The 19,951-nt window shown below is 44.9% G+C and overlaps 1 protein-coding gene across 1 annotated transcript in view; it reads left to right on the top strand.

Moving 5' to 3' along the window:
* Window positions 1–19,951, top strand: part of zbtb16a (zinc finger and BTB domain containing 16a) — a 150,449-nt gene that overhangs the window by 716 nt on the left and 129,782 nt on the right. Inside the window, exon 2 of the mRNA XM_061085685.1 lies at window positions 1,618–2,925. Within this exon, the coding sequence (XP_060941668.1) occupies window positions 1,700–2,925 (1,226 nt within the window). The 5' untranslated portion in view covers window positions 1,618–1,699. The remainder of the gene's footprint in view (window positions 1–1,617; window positions 2,926–19,951) is intronic.

The following is a 19,951-nucleotide window of genomic DNA, read 5'->3' on the forward strand; positions in this document are numbered from 1 at the left end:
TTATTTATTATTTATTTTTATGCTCCACGAACGTGCAACTTTGCATCGTGTCCCGGTGGAACCTGCAGAGCAACAAGCACTGATCATTAACGTGGAGCCATAAATCGCAGATATATATATATATATATATATATATATATATATATATATTGGCTCACCTGTAATAAAGATAGTGTCTGGAGGTTATGTGACCTCTGTGGGCTGAGAGGCTGAGTGAGAACCCGAGGGTTTCATCATTACCTTTCACATATCGATCGAGTCAATGTGCTAGAAAAAGACAAACTGTCCAGTGACCCAACATGGTTATTTATTCTCCATGACCCTTAACGCTAATAAGAGACGATTTACACGGAATTCTCTATTGTTGGAACTTGTAGATTATTATTTATTTTAAGAACCTCTTGTTGCAGAGCTCCTATTTCCCTTTATCTCTCTGTGCCCTTTATTGAGGAAGGAAAAGGAAATGTTCAGAAACTTCTCCTGTTGATTTGTTGAACAGAAAACAAACCTTTTATTTGACAGAGTTATTCTAAAATGATTATGAAAGAAATTCCCTAACAGAATAAAAGCTGGACTCACAATAGCCTGGACAAACAACTGTCCGTCAATGATCCAATCCAGAATGTGGGTCAATGGAGGCACTTGGCTTTTTAGTCATCCATTCATGCAACTCTAATACATGTACTTGCAAAGACGATGTGGCTATTATGATTTTCATAATCCACAATATCAGGTGGACAAACACCTTTTTTCCAGCTGGAGCCGAGTGTGTGTCAACACGAGTCACAGAGATGATCGCTCCTTTTCAAAAAATCCACATAAACCAATTAAATGTGAGCCTTTGTTGTTCCAGCGCAGGTCAGAGTGTGGCGTGCCGGAGCAACACGCCGGCGCTGTTGACTCGAATAATCAAGTTAACAACTGTCACAGAGACAAATCATCCGGGATTTTGGACACTAGTGACTGTGAGGAGAGGCTGTGTGTGTGTGTTGTGTGTGTGTTGTGTGTGTGTTGTGTGTTGCTTTTGCCTCATCCTGCTTTCCTTTCCACCCATTTCTGGCCGCTGCTCTCTCTCTCTCCCTCCCTCCCTCTACCCCTCTGTCTGTGATGGGAATACTGAGTAAGATGCTATTTAATTTCGGTCTTTGTGAGCCGAAGCAGCACTGGAAAAAGACAAAATCCCACAGCTCCCACTTGTTTAACTGGTGTGTGTCCCCCAGTCAGATAACCCAATGAAGACGTCTCTTTTAACGTGGCATATGTTGGACTGATTGATATGCATGGGCTACACAATTTGTGGAAATATACAGTCAATACTATTCACAGATTTTTTTTTAAAGAACAATGTCCCTGCAGGATGTTTGCAATTTGCAACTCCACTGATTTCACGTTTTTTTTTCCCCATTTAGAAAACGGTGAATTTATTGACGAATTCATTTCATTTCCATTGTCAACATTTAATTGTCGAGTGTTCTTTTGTCAAACACGACGGAGAATAATTAGAATTTAATTCGTTTTATTACATTTTTTGCCAATTGTTGGATTTCAAAGCTTTTAAGAGGTTTAGTGTGGAAAAAAACTTTTCTGATTTTTCTTTTTCATTCTGTCTCCACTCAGGTTTCATCTTGTTTACAAAGAGAGCTAGAAACACTGCGGAGCGAGCGGGGGGGGCGAGCCTCATGAGTCGGCCATCGACAAAATGGATTTAACTAAGATGGGTGTGATCCAGCTCCAGAACCCCAACCACCCCACGGCGCTGCTGCAGAAGGCCAACCAGATGCGTCTGGCCGGGACGCTGTGTGACGTGGTCATCATGGTGGACACGCAGGAGTTCCACGCCCACCGGACCGTGCTCGCCTGCACCAGCAAGATGTTCGAGATCCTCTTCCACCGCAACAGCCAGCACTACACCCTGGACTTCCTCTCACCAAAGACCTTCCAGCAGATTTTGGAGTACGCTTACACTGCCACGCTACAGGCCAAGGTGGAGGACCTGGACGACCTCCTGTACGCCGCCGAGATCCTGGAGATCGAGTACCTGGAGGAGCAGTGTCTGAAGATCCTGGAGACCATCCAGTCCTCGGACGAGAACGACGTGGCTAACGACGGCAGCACGGAGGAGGATGAAGAGCGCAAGGGCCACAACGGAGCCAAGAACTCTAAACAGCATTCCATGGTGAGTCCCTATCTGACCCATTCCCAGCAGGTCTCCCTGTCTGGGATGGTGGACCAGAGTCCCTCGGTGTCCACCTCCTTCAGCGTCTCCAGCCTGAGTCCCACCAAAGCTGCCGTGGACAGCCTGATGAGCATCGGCCAGTCTCTGCTGCAGCAGGGCTTCTCCGCCGAGCAAATCGTCCAGGCCAACGCCCACCACCTGATGACCGAGATCAAGACGGAGATGATGCAAGTGGACATGGGCGGCAACGGCCACGACAGCCCTCAGAACATGGAGTCCAGCGCCTCCAGCAACGGAGAGCGAAGCGGCGAGGACCGGAACCGGGACGGCCCCGGCACGCCGACCCGGAGCAGCGTGATCACCAGCGCCCGGGAGCTGCACTACGTCCGCGACGACGGCATGGGCGACCACCACGCCGAGGTCAGCCAGATGGGGCTGGAGGCGATGGCCGGGATGACGGAGAAGCACCTGGCTTCGCTGTACGCCCTACCCGTCAATCACAAGTCAGACGGCATCATGTCCATGCCGGTGTCCATGGCCTCCGCCCTCCCCATGTCCCCGGCCCTGGCCATGTCCATGGACTTCAGTGCCTACGGCGCCCTCCTGCCGCAGAGCTTCATCCAGAGGGAGTTCTTCAGCAAGCTGGGGGAGCTGGCGGTCGGCCTGAAGCCGGACGGCAGGAACCAGCACGAGCGCTGCAATGTGTGCGGAGCCGAGCTGCCAGACAACGAGTCCGTGGAGCAGCACAGGTACGACCAAGTTCTCTACCTTACCTATTGTCTTGGCCTTGAAATGTACCATGCTTTTGAGCATATATTTTTATTTTTTCTAGCGGTTGATTCTAGATTTCTTGGACGTGGTTTTGTTTATGTGAAACTGAAATCGAAAGTCATATTCAATGAGGATTGTCGTGGGGAACAGTGACTCGGTTTTAAACCTTTCTCGGTTTTAAGTCACCAGGTTTTGCCTTTTGACTATTTGAATGTCGGCCTCATGGAGAACAGATGAGTTTAGATTTTCTGAATCTCTGTGATTTGAGTATATTTCTTTTTTCTTTGAATCAATTCTAGTGGTTGATTCTCGATTTCTTAGACGTGGTTTGTTTATGTGAAACTGAAATCGAAAGTCATATTGAATCAGGATTGTCTTGGGGAACAGTGACTCGGTTTTAAACCTTTCTCGGTTGTAAGTCACCAGTTTGTGCCTTTTGTGAATTTGACACTTTGCCTCTTGGAGAACAGATGAATTTAGATTTTCTGAATCTCTGTGATTTGAGTAATTGACACAAACCTAAGTTCTGTTTCCTGAGATCCTCCCCTTCAATAAAGTCCAAGCCAAGGAATAAGTCTAAGACATTAACTCACACTTTACAAATTGTCTTGGCCTTGAAATGTACGATGCTTTTCAGCATATTTATTTTTGCAATGAATCAGTTCTAGTGGTTGATTCTAGATTTCTTAGACGTGGTTTGGTTTATTTGAAACTGAAATCGAAAGTCATATTTAATCAGGTTTTTTTATTGGGAACAGTGACTCTGTTTTAAACCTTTCTCGGTTTTAAAGTTTTGCCTTTGACTATTTAAATGTCGGCCTCATGGAGAACAGATGAATTTAGATTTCCTGAATCTCTTTAAATTAAGTAATTGACCCAAACATAAGTTGTGTTTCCTGAGATCCTCCCCTTCAATAAAGTCCAAGCCAAGGAAACAGTCTAAGACTCTAACTCACACCTTACAAATTGTGGGTGGCAGCTACAACACACTTACCAAAAGTGATACCCCCTTATCCCGGACCCGCTCTCCTCCCCCTTCTCATAACTGCACAGGGGGGGGAAGCCTTATTAGCTTGATAATTGGAGTAAGCGGTCAGCCCAGGATATGAGTGCTGAACCTGGGACCAGGGACCAGGGACAAGGGGAGTGTGGAGGAAATAGATCTCAAGGGCCTGGAAACTTCAGTCTGAACACTGGAACTAACCTGGAGACTCTTTCCAAACCTCCCTCATAACTCCAGGTCAGAGGTCAGCACCTCTGCATCTTTCTGACCTTTCATTATCAGTCCTGTGGAATGTACTTGCGTCACTTCTTTGTGCGGTTCTTGCACCGTCACTGGTCCTTTTTTATTTATTTATTTTTGAACCCAGAGGCCTTGTCCTTACCTTGAGAGCCACCTTCTCACCTTGCAGTGTTTGTTTTAAATCAATCGGAATGCAGCGTGGTTAAAGTTCACATGAGGATCTGAACCCGATCACCCATTCCCCTTAGCGCCTCAGCCGGTATCTTGGTATGCACGACCGAGAGCCACACTGATCCAGTCCCAAGCTTCTCCGCTTCCAAATCTGATTTGGTCTCGTCTCATAAAAAACACTGAATATTGCAGAATGGCTGTTACCCCCGAAGAGAGGTGTTCTTTGTTTGCAGTTCTGAAGTAATCTTATTGTGCAGTGATTTCTATTCGGATGGTCAGTCGGTTACTTTGCAGTTTGGTGGCGTTGACACAAAGAGTGCTCGCTATCGATCAGAGCTCATTATTCACGGGGATATAAACGGCGTTTCTGCTCGGTCCGACATTATTAATCTTTGTTTGAATTGCCCGACAACAGCTTCCGAATGCTCTGCAGCTCCTGTGAGTGATGCAGTGATGTGGCGTCGCTGTGTGCTAAAGGACAGGCTACACTCGTCTCTGTCTGGAGAAGAGGAGAAAAAAAAAAAAAAAAAAGAAAGTCTGGCGTGTGAAATGGTTGCCTGCGTTTCAAGAGGAATTTCATCAATTCGCTCAAGCTGGGAAATCTTGTATCAAAGGAGATTTCCAAACTGTTTCATGCATTGATCTCGCCGCTTCGCCCCCCCCATAGCATACTAATGGGTTAATTTGGACCGGTTGATACACCGACACGACACTGTTTAATATTGTACGTGCTGTCCTGAAAGCCTCCTGAAGTGAGTGTGGAAATCAAACATTGCATCATCGGCCGCCTGCTCTGCCATCCGCACATGAAAGCTCGGCTGTGCTTCCCTGAGACGCTTGATAATTCAGACGTGTCCTCACAGATTCCACTTTGGGTCATTTGATAGCAAATCAAGTCCGTGCTCTCTCTCTCTCTCTCCTTCTTTCTCTTTATTTTTTTATTTTTGGGTGTCTGGCCTGTCAAGGTGCTGATTCTTCCGATGTGAATACAAGATGTTTTTATTTCAGACCGAGCGGAGTCGTGTTCCCTCTGACTAATTACACGTCATTTCCCCACCGCCTCCGTGTCAGGGTCACCTCACCCACCGCCTCGGCAACAAACACATAAAAAAAAAAAAAAAAAAAGAAGTTGGCAGAGTTCACGTGGTGCAAGCAGGTCAAGTCAAACACGAGCGTAATTGTTTCCAGATGTGGCGCAGGTCACCGGTGTGAGGTGTCTGTGTGCGTGTGTGTGTCTATGTTGAAAAGTACCCACTTCCTGTATAAATTTCAGTCTTTGCTCCCTTTCATTCCTCGGTGCCCTGGATTATATCATAAAGAAACACCCACGCAGACTGACTGCTTTGTGTTTGGTTTCCACAAGTGGTCTGTGAGGAGTCTCCCGTGGGACCTGAGCAACATGTGCTGATAAGATGTGGAACAAACCTTGAAGTAAAGGGCTGAATTTCCTAATTTAATCCATTGAATTGTACATTTTTAATCAGATCACCTCTTAATCGAATCTAATTTGCTTGTAGGGCTGCTTTCATGTATATAGACAACAGTTTATATTTAAAAGATGTAGTTCTGGGACCTGTGGTGAGAATTAGGCAGCGTATTGGTCCTGAAAGTGATAGATTTCAAATGATCCACAGCCTTATTCCGGAGTAGCCTTCCGGAGAAATGTATAAAACTAAATAAAGGCCACACTTCATCGGGACCTGAGGGTCAGTTTACCGAATCTAAGACCACAACAACTTCTCCTCCAGCCGTCCACACCACCACTTCCCCTCTGACAAGCCCGGGATTTATTTCCTGGAGGAAGCCCGGGGTGAGACGGGATTACAGCAATATTTTAGTAACCCCCTTGCACTGAGAAAATAATCAACACAGGAAAAGGGACCTGAGTGATTATTGGTGGGGAAATAAATGCATGATGCAGTCGGGGGCTAATTCTGCAGAGGCCGAGGAAAAAAAAGGAAAAGCCTAACCCTCCAGTCCACTGCTTGGTATTCCAAACACAGCATCCAATTCACGGGAAACTAGCCTTGGGTTTATCTCTTTCACTTAATCGTCCATTCTCATGCAAATCACTGACCCTGGCTGTAATGTACGTATCCCATAAGTGAAAAAAGAGCCTATTTTAAAAGGAGCGCTTTTCCAACATATAGCCGTTAAACATTACTGGAAACCATCAATGCTTTAACTCTGTCTTTTCATAGCCCGGGAAAGAAAGGGAACAGAGAAGGGAGGAGGAGGAGGAGGGTGGGTGGATGATTGAGACAAGTCAAAGCATCGCTGCTGCCTCTCTCCTCCTGTTATTCTTATTATTGATTAAAGTATTGGGGTAAGCAGGGGGAGAGTAGGGTGGGTGGGGGGGAATAATCACCCCTGCATTAACCTCAGCACGCGCACACACTCCTGTGTTCATTACTTCTCACACACACACATTCCCCTCTTCATCAGCAGCAGCAAGCAGCAGCCGGCGTTTGCTCTTCCATTTCCTCTCCCTTTGTGGCAGAGGTAGGCGGGGGGGTGGGTGGGGGGGCGGAGGGCGCTCCCAATACCCCGGGCCCCAGGTGTTTAAACAGCGGGCCCAAGGCTCTTATCTGTGCATATCAGAGAGGGGGACAGATAACCCTTGGCACTCCTCCTCAGTAAACCAAGAGCAGATCCAGAGCAGATAGGGGAAACCATAGCGTTTGTTGCAGGTGATAACGATGTATGCACACACACACACACACACACACGCACACACGCACACACACACACACACACACACACACACACAAACACCTTGCACATCGCCGTGAGACCCGGTGGAAGGCGTTCGGGCTGATTTCCCTCCACCCTGACACTTGTGTGCTTTGGCCGCTATCAACCATTAACCAGCGTTTTTTCACCTTCTCACATTTTCTTCCTCTACGTTCACGCCGGGAGCAGCAGGTGGTCGGGTTCAGGGGAGCGAGCAGCACGAGGGCGGCTGGTGGTCGGGTAAAGAAACAAGGATGGTTCAGTGGTTCTGCTATCATCAAGAGCCGGTGGTGTCCTACAGTGAGACACTCGTCAGGAGCAACACAGGCCACGTGAAGACAAAGTCCTACGATGAAATAGCAGCAACTTTTGTTTAATATCTAATTCAGCAGCTGTCTGAATTGATATCAGAAACAGTGAGGGCGATTATTCTTTCTTCCATCTTATCCGTATCTTAAGTGTGCATCTCATTTGGAGATTGCATTTCAATTTCCAGTGTGCATGATGATGGTTCAGTGGTTCTGTTATCATCAGACTCCGATGGTGTCCTACAGGGAGACACTCGTCAGGAGCAACACAAAGTCTTACGATGAAACAGCAGCAACTTTTCAATATTTCGCGGTTTAATATCTAATTCAGCAGCTGTCTGAAAGGCTCAGAGATCAGAAACTGAGGGCGATTTTTCTTTTTTCCATCTTATCTGTGCGTTTTCTTCCAAAATCTATCAGCGTGCATCTCATTTGGAGATTGCATTTGAATGTGCATGTGTGGCAGCAGGAATCCATGTGCACCCACCTTATGCAGGATGTCTAACAGGCCACATGAAATAGCAGCAACTTCTCAATATATATTCTTTCTCGGTTTAATATCTAATTCAGCTCAGAGAGATCAGAAACTGTGAGGGCGATTATTCTTTCTTCCATCAGGCATCTGTGCATTTTCTTCCAAAATCTACCAGCGTGCTCATTTGGAGATTTGCATTTCAATTTCCAGTGTGCATGTGGCAGCAGGCTTCCATGTGCACCCACCTAATGCAGAATGTGCAACATGTGCACGTCTCTCTTATCAGATAACTGAGGTGGTTTCCTCCGCTCAACTCAAAGGAAGTGAATATTTCTGGCCGTTTGTAGAAGTGATGCACACTTGTTGTCAGATATTCGCTGTAATCATCTGTCTGGATACTGTACCTCAACTCTGGCCTAAAATAAAAATGACTCAATAACCTAAAAACCAAAGCAGCAGCAGCAGCAGCTTATGAGCCCAACCTGTTCCACTGCAAGCGTTTCCCTGCAGTTTCCTGAAAGCAGCCCAGCAACAAAGCTTCTATTACATGGCAGTGGATTACCCTCTATTTGAAATCACTCAGTGAGCTAAGTCCTCCCGACTTGCACTCAGAGGTACAGTACATGTTGGTGTAATAATCCAATAGCACACAAAAAAAGCCTCACTCGACGGAAAAAAGAATGAAACCCTCTCCAAGAAAAACCTCCAAACCACAAACAGAGACAGAGAGGGCTTCTTCAGGTCTGGCTGCCAGCTCGTCTTCCTCTTCATCCTCACACAGGTGCCTCTTCCTCTGGGTTTGTTTGTGCCCCCCGAGGAACCGAAGCTTTGACCGGGGGTCCGCGGTGATGGCTGCGGCTGAGGCAGCTGCTGGCTGGAGCCCAATTATAGACAAGGCTTTAAAAGGCTCTGGTTGAACCGTAAAGATTTACACCGCCATCGCTGTGATCTCAGATCCGGGCTCTGTCCTTACTGTCAGGATAGGGAGATGTATCGATTAAAGACTTAACACACAGGGGGGGGGCTACATCATGTGGAATTCACTGCACACACACACACACACACACACACACACACAGACACACACACACCGTATTACACATCAAGCTCTTTACCGTCAGGCGGCGAGTCACCTTCTCACATGTGGTGAAGCTGCTTTTTAAAAAGACTTGAGATGCTTTTTTCTGTATAGTGGAGGGAGGGAGGGGATAAAAAGAGAAGGGCACCACCAAGAGAACTAGGGGGGGGGGGGCTTTAACATCCAGACAGTGGCTATGGCAATGGGAGGGAGGTGATCTAATCAGCCGGCTGATTAGATCACCTCCCTCCCTCCCTCCCTCCCTCAGATAAGAGTGGAGGAGGGAGGGGCCCGTGCAATGAAAGTTAGCAGCTTGACTCGGCGCGAGCAGCTGCCTCCGTGTGGCGAGCGGCGCCCGGCAGACGTGGCCTCTGCTGATGCGGCGTGGCAGCGGCGGCCATGAAACGAACACACGGAGGCCCCCCGTTCCTTTGTCCCCTGGGGGGCCGCGGGGTCCGGAGGGAGGGAGGGAGGGAGAAGGATAACATACTGTACTGGAAGCTGGCCGTGGGTTTTTATTTTGTGTTGTTGTGGTGGTGTGTGTACATTTGTACCATAATTCAAAGTTAGTGCATGTTTAACTATTTTATTCTTATTTCTATTCTATTTCTATTTTATTTCTGATTGGTGAGTCATTATTTAATTATTTAGTTATTTATATATTTCACATTTATATCTGCGTCAGTGTGAAATCAGTCTCTTCCCTGTCTTGAGGATTTAGCTCTTATGGTAAAGGATAACATACTGTACTGGAAGTTGGCCCTGTGTGTGTGTGTGTGTGTGTGTGTGTGTGTGTGTCCAAGAGAGCTGGTTTATTTTTATTTGTGTTGTTGTTGTGGTGTGTGTGTGTGTGGATGGGGGGTGCGCTCAACGGGAGTACTAATTACAGCCAGTTATCAGGTGACATGCAAATGTGTTATCGGCCTTAACTTCCTGATTCCTATCTGCTCTCACCAGAAGCTGCTGCAAGTGTTGATGGGGGGGGGGGGGTGAGGTTGTGCCACTGTTTCCTGTGAATACACAATGTGTGTGTGTGTGTGTGTGGATGTGACGCCGGATTCTTTGTGTTTTTGTCCCTTTTTATCATAATAAACACGCCCTCTTCACTTCTCCTACTGTATTAAAGTCACCTTTTCCCATTTAAAAAAACAGCCACAAGTCAATAGAAGGAGAATGATCTGGCCATAAAGCTGAGTGGGTTTTAGTTCTAGTTCACGGAGCCCGGCCTGTGTTCTCCTGGACCTGAACGCTCTGGGTTCTAATCCCATCGATATCCCATTAGCATCCGCTCTCTGGGTCCCGGCCACATGAAAGAAGATGTGTCGCTTCCCTCTCGCTCGGATTCTATCGCTCCGGCGGACCGGAGGGAGGACGGGCACAATGAGCAAATGTGCCGGAGCCAAAGGGTCTACCCAAGTGTGCTCACAAATGTCCTGTGTGTGTCTGTGTGTGTGTGTGTGTGTGTTGTGTGTGTGTGTGTGTGGAGAGAGCTGCCACCGCCACCTCCGAGGCCCCCGAGCCTCCCTGGGAAGTATCAAACCAGCGAGAGAGCTTCTAATTAGCCTCTTTGTTGCCACTTGAATGGTTTGCCAGAGATTGGCAAGGGGCCCCAGAGGAGTGATACCAGCACGCTAAGAAGCTGCTCATGAAAATACCCCCCCCCGTTCTCCCAGCAGTCACCTGTCACAGAGGAGCTCAGGTAGGAAACTGAGGCCGGAGCGGAGACATGTGGGATGTTGGAGTCCAGCTCGATGCTCAGAGGCAGAGGAACCAGGTTGGATCCAACAGGTGGAAGAGAGAGTTAGATATACCTATTAGAATTAATGTTACAGTGAAGAGACATTGTGTTGAATAGTTTAAATAGTTTTTTCTCCTTGATCCATGAATTATGGGAAAAATATCCTCCATCCGAACCTGTACCGCATCTTTCCACAGAGTTTGGTGAGAATCTGTCCAACAGGTTTTGTGTAATATTGACCAATACGCAAACGATGTGATGATGATTGGTCAGGAGCCAAATTTGTTAACAGGCAGATTAGATTTTAGAGATTCGAGGACAAAACTGAAAAAAAGTAGATTTGCTTTTTTAAGCTTTTGTGAAATTATCTGCTAATATGGTCACTTTATATATAATTCATGAATTCACAGCTTTTTAAAGGAAAACACGCTGCATTTCTGTCACTATACGTACATTAAATGTCCTGGATGATAATATTTCTGTTGAAATATAGAAAACAATATCAACCTAACTTTCGTCAAATCAAAGATGTAATTTGCCAAAAAAACCAGCTTGTTAGTTATCTGATAAAATGTAGGATTCCAGCTTTTATTAGATAACAAATCTTGTGTTTACATTAATTAATTAATTAAATACTGAAGTACTTTTCTAGATATGTCATAGTACGCAGTGGTGGTGAAAGTACTTAACTTAGCTAAAAGTAGAAAATAAAGAGACAACAATGTACTCAAGTGAAAGTAAAGTGAGTGTATTCTATTCCCTAATGAAAACCTCCCGTAAAAAATACAGTGGCATTAAAAAAAACTTATATTTGTGAAGTAAAAGTGAAAGTAAGCTAAAAATAAATCTACTTAACTAAAGTACAGATACATGAAAACAAGGTACAGTAGCCCAACTAAGTAACTGTACTTCATGTACTTCCATCCCAAGTAGTATTTAATGTATTTAAATTTTATTTGACCGTTTATGTTTCTGCCAAAATCCAAAGTTAGTGCATGTTCTTTTATTTTATTATTTATGGGAACACACATTTATTGGCCAGTAGCACCTGATTGGTGAGTCTTTATTTAATTATTTAGTTATTTATATAATTTCACATTTAGATCTGTGTCAGTGTGAAATCAGTCTCTTCGCTGTCTTGAGTGTTTTGCTCTTGTTGTTAATGAGCAGGATTCTTTGCCTCATATTTTGACACCTGACCCACGAGCGTGTAGTGTTTCATGTTAATGATTTAAAGACCTTCCTCCTCCTCAGGTTAATCAACACTCTCCGTCTAGACCCTGGACCTCTGACACATTTAGGTTATCAGGGTGAACACTCTAAGGAATGACAATTTTACTACTACTACTACTACAGAGGAGGAGGAGGAGGAGGAAGGTCCTTGTGTTATCGCCGAGCGGCCTCTCTGACCGTCGCCCGGCTCAGAACGCTCTCCCGTCCGTGTCGGTGGCGTCTGACATGCTGCTCGCCGAGCGGCGTGCCGGGGGGGGCAATGAATGTCAAGGCGACTCGGAGCCTCAGCGCCGACCGACACGTTTTAAGCTGCGCTGTAATCCAGGAGGGATCAGTTGGGTAAATCATGGCATAAAGCTTAAAACTATAATTGATTTATGTATTTGCTGACCGAAGACGCCCAGAGAGATTAGCAGAGGGAGGGAGCTGATGATGGAACGGCCGGCCGCCCCCCCCCCTCACATGCGAGGTGAATGGGGGGGTGGGATTGAATTGAAGGGAGATTTGTCTGCTTGAAGAGCAGGAATGTTTGGAAACAGTGTAAGTCGCCCGGGTGTAATGTCGGAGAACACACGCAGAACAGATCTGTGTTTATTAAACTACTCTGGTTTCAAACTCTTCCTTTATTAGATGAGATTTAAACAAAGCAGAATGTATGAAATTTAAAATCTGGGTTTCAGGGGTTTTCATGGAAAAGCCAGTAGAGTATAGACCAGTTTTGCTAGAACTGCATCGTCATTTCACCTTCTGCTATAAAACATATTTCTTCATTACATCAGGAAAAAGATGAACTCTGCTATTCCATTTCTGTTCTATACATTTCAGATTCTGTCAAAGGACTCTAAAAGTGCAACTGAGAATATTAAATAAGTTATATTTGGCTCCAGATTTTTTGGCTCCTAACCGACTCTTAGTTTAAGTCCCTGAAAACTTGGCCTCGAATCTTGAATATATTTAAATCTGACATTGCGTAACACATATCTAACGGAGCCACAGGCCGTATCTGCAATTCATGTGCATCGTTTAAAGTTCACCAAAAACTTTTTGACGAACCATCAACCTATTTAATTAAATAATTAAATAAAAAAGAATTAGCATTTAATTTGTGTGTGCACTATAACTCTTAAGTTGCATTTCCAATAAAGGTAATAAATTTATTTAATTTTAATTCAGCTTATTTTATTCAGTTTTTTTTTAGCCTAAAACAGATATTTAGTCAAAAATACAATAAATATAATATAGTCGTCACAGCACAGACTGAGCCCTGGAATTACAACATTTATTATTGTGATTAAAAGATGAGATTCATATTGTTTCCTGTGAGATCGACTCATTAATCACACGGACCAAACACTGGAGAACGTCAGGTTCTAATCATATCAGTCTGTCTTTAATTGGCGTCGTAATTCCCAGAATGCCCCTGACGAGTTATTTGATGGCGAGCATCATTTAATCGGTCAGATGGTCGTTTCACCCCCCACCCCCCCCCCCCCCAACTCCACCATAATCATCCCATGAATTTCTCTCCTGACACGTTATGAATCCTGTCTCTCTTGTTTACTGCCCGGCTGTCAGGCGTCTCCAAGGTCTCTCTTGACCGCTCCCAGATTGTTTTGTGTTGCTCTGTTTGTCCCTGGGCCGTGAAAGGCGAGAGTGGGATAGTAAAGAGAAAGAGAGGATGAAAGAAAAAAAAAAAAAAAAGCCATTCCATTTCCTGGACTGATCATTGAGGCGGTGGGCTCTGACATGTCATGACTCAAACAGCATCATTTCTGCCACTCCTGTCTCGCCGCTGCCCTTACAAATGATGCTGTAGGCTCCCGCCATCTGCCATTAAGCACGGTGTAAAACAGGATGGAGTTTTTATCCGTCCCCACCAACGCCACCACCGCTCTCTAAAGTCCTCACCCGCCGCTCTCGTCTGCTGGGAGAGAAAACCAGCAGCAGCAGCAGCAGCAGCAGCAGCAGCAGCGGTTTCCCTCTGATGGTTTTGTTCATATACGTTCCTCCTTCCTTCCCTGCTGGTGTTTTATTGCCTCCTGTGAAGCGTCGGGTCTGAGGCTTGGAGCTGCAGCTTCCCTCACAGGTGTTTGGGTGCTTATCGCCCACGTCTGTGCCCTTATCTCCGGCCCTCAGCTTCCTGCATCCTCTCTCCTGCATGCCTCGGAGTGGGGATATATTTCACTTAGCCTCTGACCCCAAACCTTCCTCTCTCTATCTCCCCCTCTCTCTCTCTTTCTCTCTCTCTTCCTCACACACACACGTTGACAGCGCTGATGTTTCATCATCTTCATCATCACTGAACCTCACTTTATTTTTCTTCCACCTCTCGTCTTCATATTACTCGCACATTGCTCGTAGCAATTAAGAGATCTGAAATTTTGACGATTGAGGAGGACGATTAACACCAGAGCTGTGGTTAACTGTAATATTTTAGTGTAATTAAATTAAATTTGACAAGTTGTAATTGTTTATTTATTTGCCTAAGAAAACAAATTCCCATGTTGACGGTTTTATTGCTTGAAATTACATTTCCTTGGAAAAATGGCTTGAATTTAATTGATGTTTTGGCGATTGACTAATCAATAAATGGATCAATCATTTCACCACAAAGTTATAAACATTAACACAATACACTCACTTGTACTACCATTACTGACAAGTGTCCATTCATCTCTGTCAGACATTTTCTTTAGTATAAAATTAATTAATCATTTATGTCCGACATGATATTCTCTGTTAGAAGGGACGTCCATTGTCCTTCTGTCCGTCCTGGGAGAGGAAACACATGTGTGTGTCTGTTATTTTTGTGGTTTTCCTCACACTTGTCGAGGGGTTGAGGACAGAGGATGTTTGTGAAAATGGGCCAAACAATTAAAAACCCGTGATTGATTGATGATTGATTAATTCTGCTTCCCTTCTGGAATCGAGTGGTGTGTTTTTCTCCAAGAAGCAAAGCGTTGAATCTGAAACCATCTCCGTGGCTTCGAAACAGACTCGAGCTTTGAAGCCGGTTTTGGATCCGCGAGTTTGATCCCAGCGTTTTGTCAGAGTGATTGGTCTCAGGCTGTAGCTCCGCCTCCACATTCCCTCCATCCTTCCCTGCTCCCAAGTCTCACACGGGGACAAAGGCTAAAGTGTCTGTGGGATGGGGTTGTGATGCTGGTTTGGAGGGGGTTGACCCCCTCCGAGGACCTGACAGGGGCCCTTTTTTTTTTTTTTTTTTTTTTTCTAATCCCCATTCTGAGTGGGCACAGAGGGGAAAGAGCCCACAGTCTAACACCCATGAGAGGGTCTATTGTGAGCAGTGGGCTCTGTTACAGTAGGCTGGACGCAGGGGTCTCAGGCCCAGATAAACTCCCGGGTCAACCAGGCCCCTGTTATTTACAGTAGGCCCTTTCATTGGCCGAGTGAAACAGGAGCCTGTGGCGGAGGTGGAGGTGACGGGGGGGGGGGGGACCACTGTTTGTGCTCAGCCAGGCCTCCACTATAGGTCAAAGAGCACGGGGGTGGGGCTGCAGGGGTTACAGACCTGACTTTTGTCAGTGGGTTTTGGGGGGGTGGGGTGCCTGCTCCGAGGGGGGGGGGAAGAAAAGGCTTCAGAGAGAGAGAATAGGCGACAGTGATGACTTCCACATAATGTTTTCTGTGACGTGACATAACCCAACGACCTGTACTGTCGGGTTTGAGCAGAGGGAACACACGGGAAATAATGGATTCCTAAAACTTTACGACCAAGATTGTATTTTAAATGATTTTCTACGGATTAAAAATGAGGAAAATCGGAAATAGTTGCAAACTTTTAATGTTTCTACACAAAATATGTAACTGATTCAGCTGCTTGGAGTTGAAAAGTTTGAAAAAGTCCACAGAAACTTAGTATTTTTAACAGACAATAATGCATGATTAACTACATAAACTATAATAAATAATAAATGTTGGCTATCAAACCCTAATGACTAATTGGTATTTATCACATTACACTTACACCAACTCAAATTCTAAATATATATATTTAAATTTTAAATTCTTTGTTTTTTCTTTGAATACAATTCAACCAAATTCCCAAATCTAGATTCTGTTTCTCGATATTTAACGTTTGAGAACTTTTGCTTCTTTTGTCTTTTATAATAGAAAATCATGCAACTATAAAAAAAAAGTGCCAAAAAAAGTTAGATAATTTTTTCTCATCTGTTCCAGAAACACTGATGTTGCATCAGCACTTCATGCATTTATTATTCCAAACCTACAAAGTGTCTTAATATCCTGAAGGCATTTGTCATTAAAGAGAATACATCGCTTTACATGATGTGTTATAAAACTGAACTTTTTGCTTATAATTGTGAGTTGGATTTCAGAATTATGAATCATCAGGTGTGTTTGGATGTCAGCATAGATTTAAAGTACAATAATTAAGTTTAGATTATGGAAAGTTTTAGATTTAATGAACTTAAAAAACCCCGAATCAAATAACATAAAAAAACTCAAGTTTCTGCACTTTTCCTGTTTTATTTATGGAAGAAAAATCTCTGCAATCTTGCTCCGTTATGCAAGATTTTCTTTTTAGAGAGGAGAAATTTCTCCTGCTCCAAAAGTCTGGAGATTTATTTGACATCAGGGAAAAGAGCCGGAGTGTAGAAGAACACTTTGTTTTGTGTTTGCTGCTCTCGTCCGGGTGTAGCTGAGAAAAGTGAAAACTCAAAACCTTCCTATAGCTTCAATTGTCCTGAAGTGGCTCAGTGACCTAAATCCTCTCGGTATAACTTGACCTGCTATAGAAGCTCAAGAATCATGGGGGGGGGAAGAAAAAGCTTTACATCAACCTACTGTAACTTACAGCTTCAGATTCACTCAGCGAGCTCGTCTTCCTTCTCACGTGACATCCAACTCTCTAATAATCAATATTTCATAAGGAATCCTGCTCTCAAACTAGACTCATGTACACAAACTGTTCCGTACATTTATCAACCTTAATCCCATACGATCCATTACAACCCAGTTCCTGTTGTGTTGCCTTTAATTAAGAAATGGGAAGTTGCACGAGAAAGGGAACCGCCGCCATCTGTCCGCGGGTCTCCGGCGTAATCTGTCCGTAATCTTAGTGTCGACCTTCCAGCGCCGGGAGGACGGAGGAAGAAAAGATCCGAGCGGAGACGTACAATAAGGACAGCGGCCTCTCAGGCTCCCATTCGCCGGAACGGGATTTTATTATTTCGACTTGGACAAAGGCAGCAGGGGTCAGAGGTCAGCAGGCGAGGACTTTACAGATGAAGCAAGGGGTGCGGCGGTGGTGGCGCTGTGTGGGAGATTGCCGTGACCCCCCACCACTGCACCACCACCACCACCTCTCACCCCTATTGTCCTGGGAGAACACAAAGGCTCCTGTCAAACCCTAGTGGTCAGCGGCTTCGGCCAAACCCGCCCCGAGCCGCAGGAGTTTTTGAATTTGGCCGAAGCCGCGACCACCGACCAATCAGGAGTCCCGGAGAGAGGCGACAGTTTGTCCTCCCAAACGGCTTCTTTCAAAAAACATGTTGACGGAGCAGGAAATAATAGACTTTTTCTTTATTTAGATGAAAATCACCAAGTCTTTATATACACGTGCTCTATTTTAATGAACTGTTTATTTTTCTCTTACTCTTCTACGTTATTTTGACGTCTCTGTTTGATAATCTTTTTGCAAATTCACATTTTCCCTTCATGAAATGCATAGCTTGTGACAAAACTACCCAGAAATATGTAAACTATTATACATCAACTCCACTTTGACCTTCTACTGTATAAAAATCAGAAATTAAAACATTATCTGACGCTGACAGTGTCACTTATATAAAGTAGGTTTGTCTACTTTGAATTCATAAGTACATTTAGAAAGAGTTGCAGCTTCATATATGTTGAAATATTGACTATAAGGTGTGAATTAGTGCTTTTCTAAAACAAATTATCTCAGAAGCAGTTGTTTACAGTAACAGTTTGGCATTTTTATTCATCCTTATTTCCAAATTTCCCTTAAGTACATTTAGCAAAGAGTTGCACCTTCATATATGTTCTTTTCCCTCATGAAAACAGAAATATTGACTACACGGTGTGAATTACTGCTTTTCTAAAAGAAAGTCTCAGAAGCAGTTGTTTACAGTAACAGTTTTATTCATCCTTATTCAAAAATTTCCTGAAAGTGCATTTAGTGAAAAACAACACCTATTTTCTACGATTTAAAAATAAATAGAGTAAAGAAACGATGAGGAAAATCCTCATTTCAAATCCCAGGCAGCGCTCTGCAGCAGCTATTCACGATCTGTCCTCATTCATCCGTCTGCAGCAGCGACTGTGACGTTTTTACATTTTCCACCTCGACGCAGACACAGGAGAAGAAAACACGTGAGAAGTAGAAACGTTTGGGATCAGAGAGCAGAGAAAGAACTCGCTGGCATTCCGGTTCCTCCACGTCTGGCTGTCTGTCCTCTAAACACCCTTGACATATTACGCTGGAGATCAAAAGCCCAGGAGAGAGAGAGATGTAGACTGGATGTGGGAGTGGAGGTACAAAGGGAATATGCAGCACAGCGTTGGGTTTGTCTCCGTCTTCTTCAGCCTCTGGTCGTTGTTGATGAGGATGTGGAGCTCGCTGACGATTTCAATATTTATTTCAAGAAGAGAACATGTTCTGTACATTTAAAATCAAATGAGAGGAATTGGGTTGTTGTAGTTTTTCCAGCACAGACGAGGAATCGGTTTGTGGATCAATACGATGTTTGATGATCCAGGTCAATGTAAAGTAATTTCTTAGGGTAAAATACTTTCAAATTGCAATTTATAGTTAATTGTCCGAGTGGTGGATTCGTCCTTGTGCAATATTTGAAGATTTTTGTTGTACAAATGTAGTTTTCCGTCTATTATTTATATTGAATTTTATTTAAACTCCAAAAATCTTTCAAACACGTGAATAATAAGATTGTTAATTGTGGGAAAAGGTCCCGGAATTCACATTTTCCTTTTTTATTAAATAACTCAAATAACTGATAACAATCAGATGAATTAATAAAAAGAGGTCTGCCCATGTTTTAAATGATCCAATTGTGATAAAGTGGAATCCTCATCATCTGCTCCACTAATGAGGCCTTTAACTACTTGTTGTCTCCCGGAGGTTTCGGGACTTTTCCCCCCCCCCCCGAGTCGTGGTCTTTGTGGTGAAACAGTAGAAACTGTAACGGTCAGTCTCTGTGTGTTTGTGCGCTGGCCGGCGTCAGCACCGTGGCCGCGGCCCTATACAAGCCCCCCCCCGAGGTCAGTGGCCATGGTATAGCTTTCACATGGCCCCGAGGTCCTGACCCCCACCTCTCCTGGCCGTACCCACCCCCCCCCTCCTCCCAGCGAGGACCGAAGCCCTTTGAGCCGAGCCCTCAACCCCCCGCCGAGCGCGCCCCTTCAGCACATTAATAGTGGCACTGGAACTAATTGCCCAACCTTAGATGTGCTTGAGACCCAGATTGCCTCAGCTGCCAGCGCGCCACAAACCCCCCCCCCCAACACTCCACCCCGAGCAGAAGAAAACCTTCAAAAGAAGAATCGCTGAAAATTGCTGGTTCCTCTGCCCGGTTCCCTTTGGTAAAAACACAGCTCTTCCCCTCAAAGGGCTTCATTTATTTCTTTGTGTTACTGTAAATGTGCGTCCATTCAGGCTTGTTTTCAAAACATCGCCCTCCCTCTCCCGCCGCCGCCACCGCCGCCGCGCTCCCGATTTTTGTCTCTCGCCCATTCAGCGATGGCTTGGTTTCGCTTTTCTTCCAGCGAGGGCGACTGACAAGTAACCAGTGTGCAGCTCGCGCCTCGGAGAGACCTTCCCACACTCGCCATCCCGCCGCCATTTTGTTGCTAACCTCGTCAGGCGCGCTAAACTAAAAAAACGCCAAATCGTTTCCTTTGTGTATCCTGCACGCGAATCGGTAATCCTTCCCGTCGTTCTGCAATATTTCCTTGGCGGCGTGCGCTTTGAACTGTGGATTGCAGTGCGGGTGTAAAGTGGTG

This window comes from Limanda limanda, chromosome 14 (genome assembly GCF_963576545.1).
Source record: "Limanda limanda chromosome 14, fLimLim1.1, whole genome shotgun sequence".
NCBI classification, from domain to species: domain Eukaryota; kingdom Metazoa; phylum Chordata; class Actinopteri; order Pleuronectiformes; family Pleuronectidae; genus Limanda; species Limanda limanda.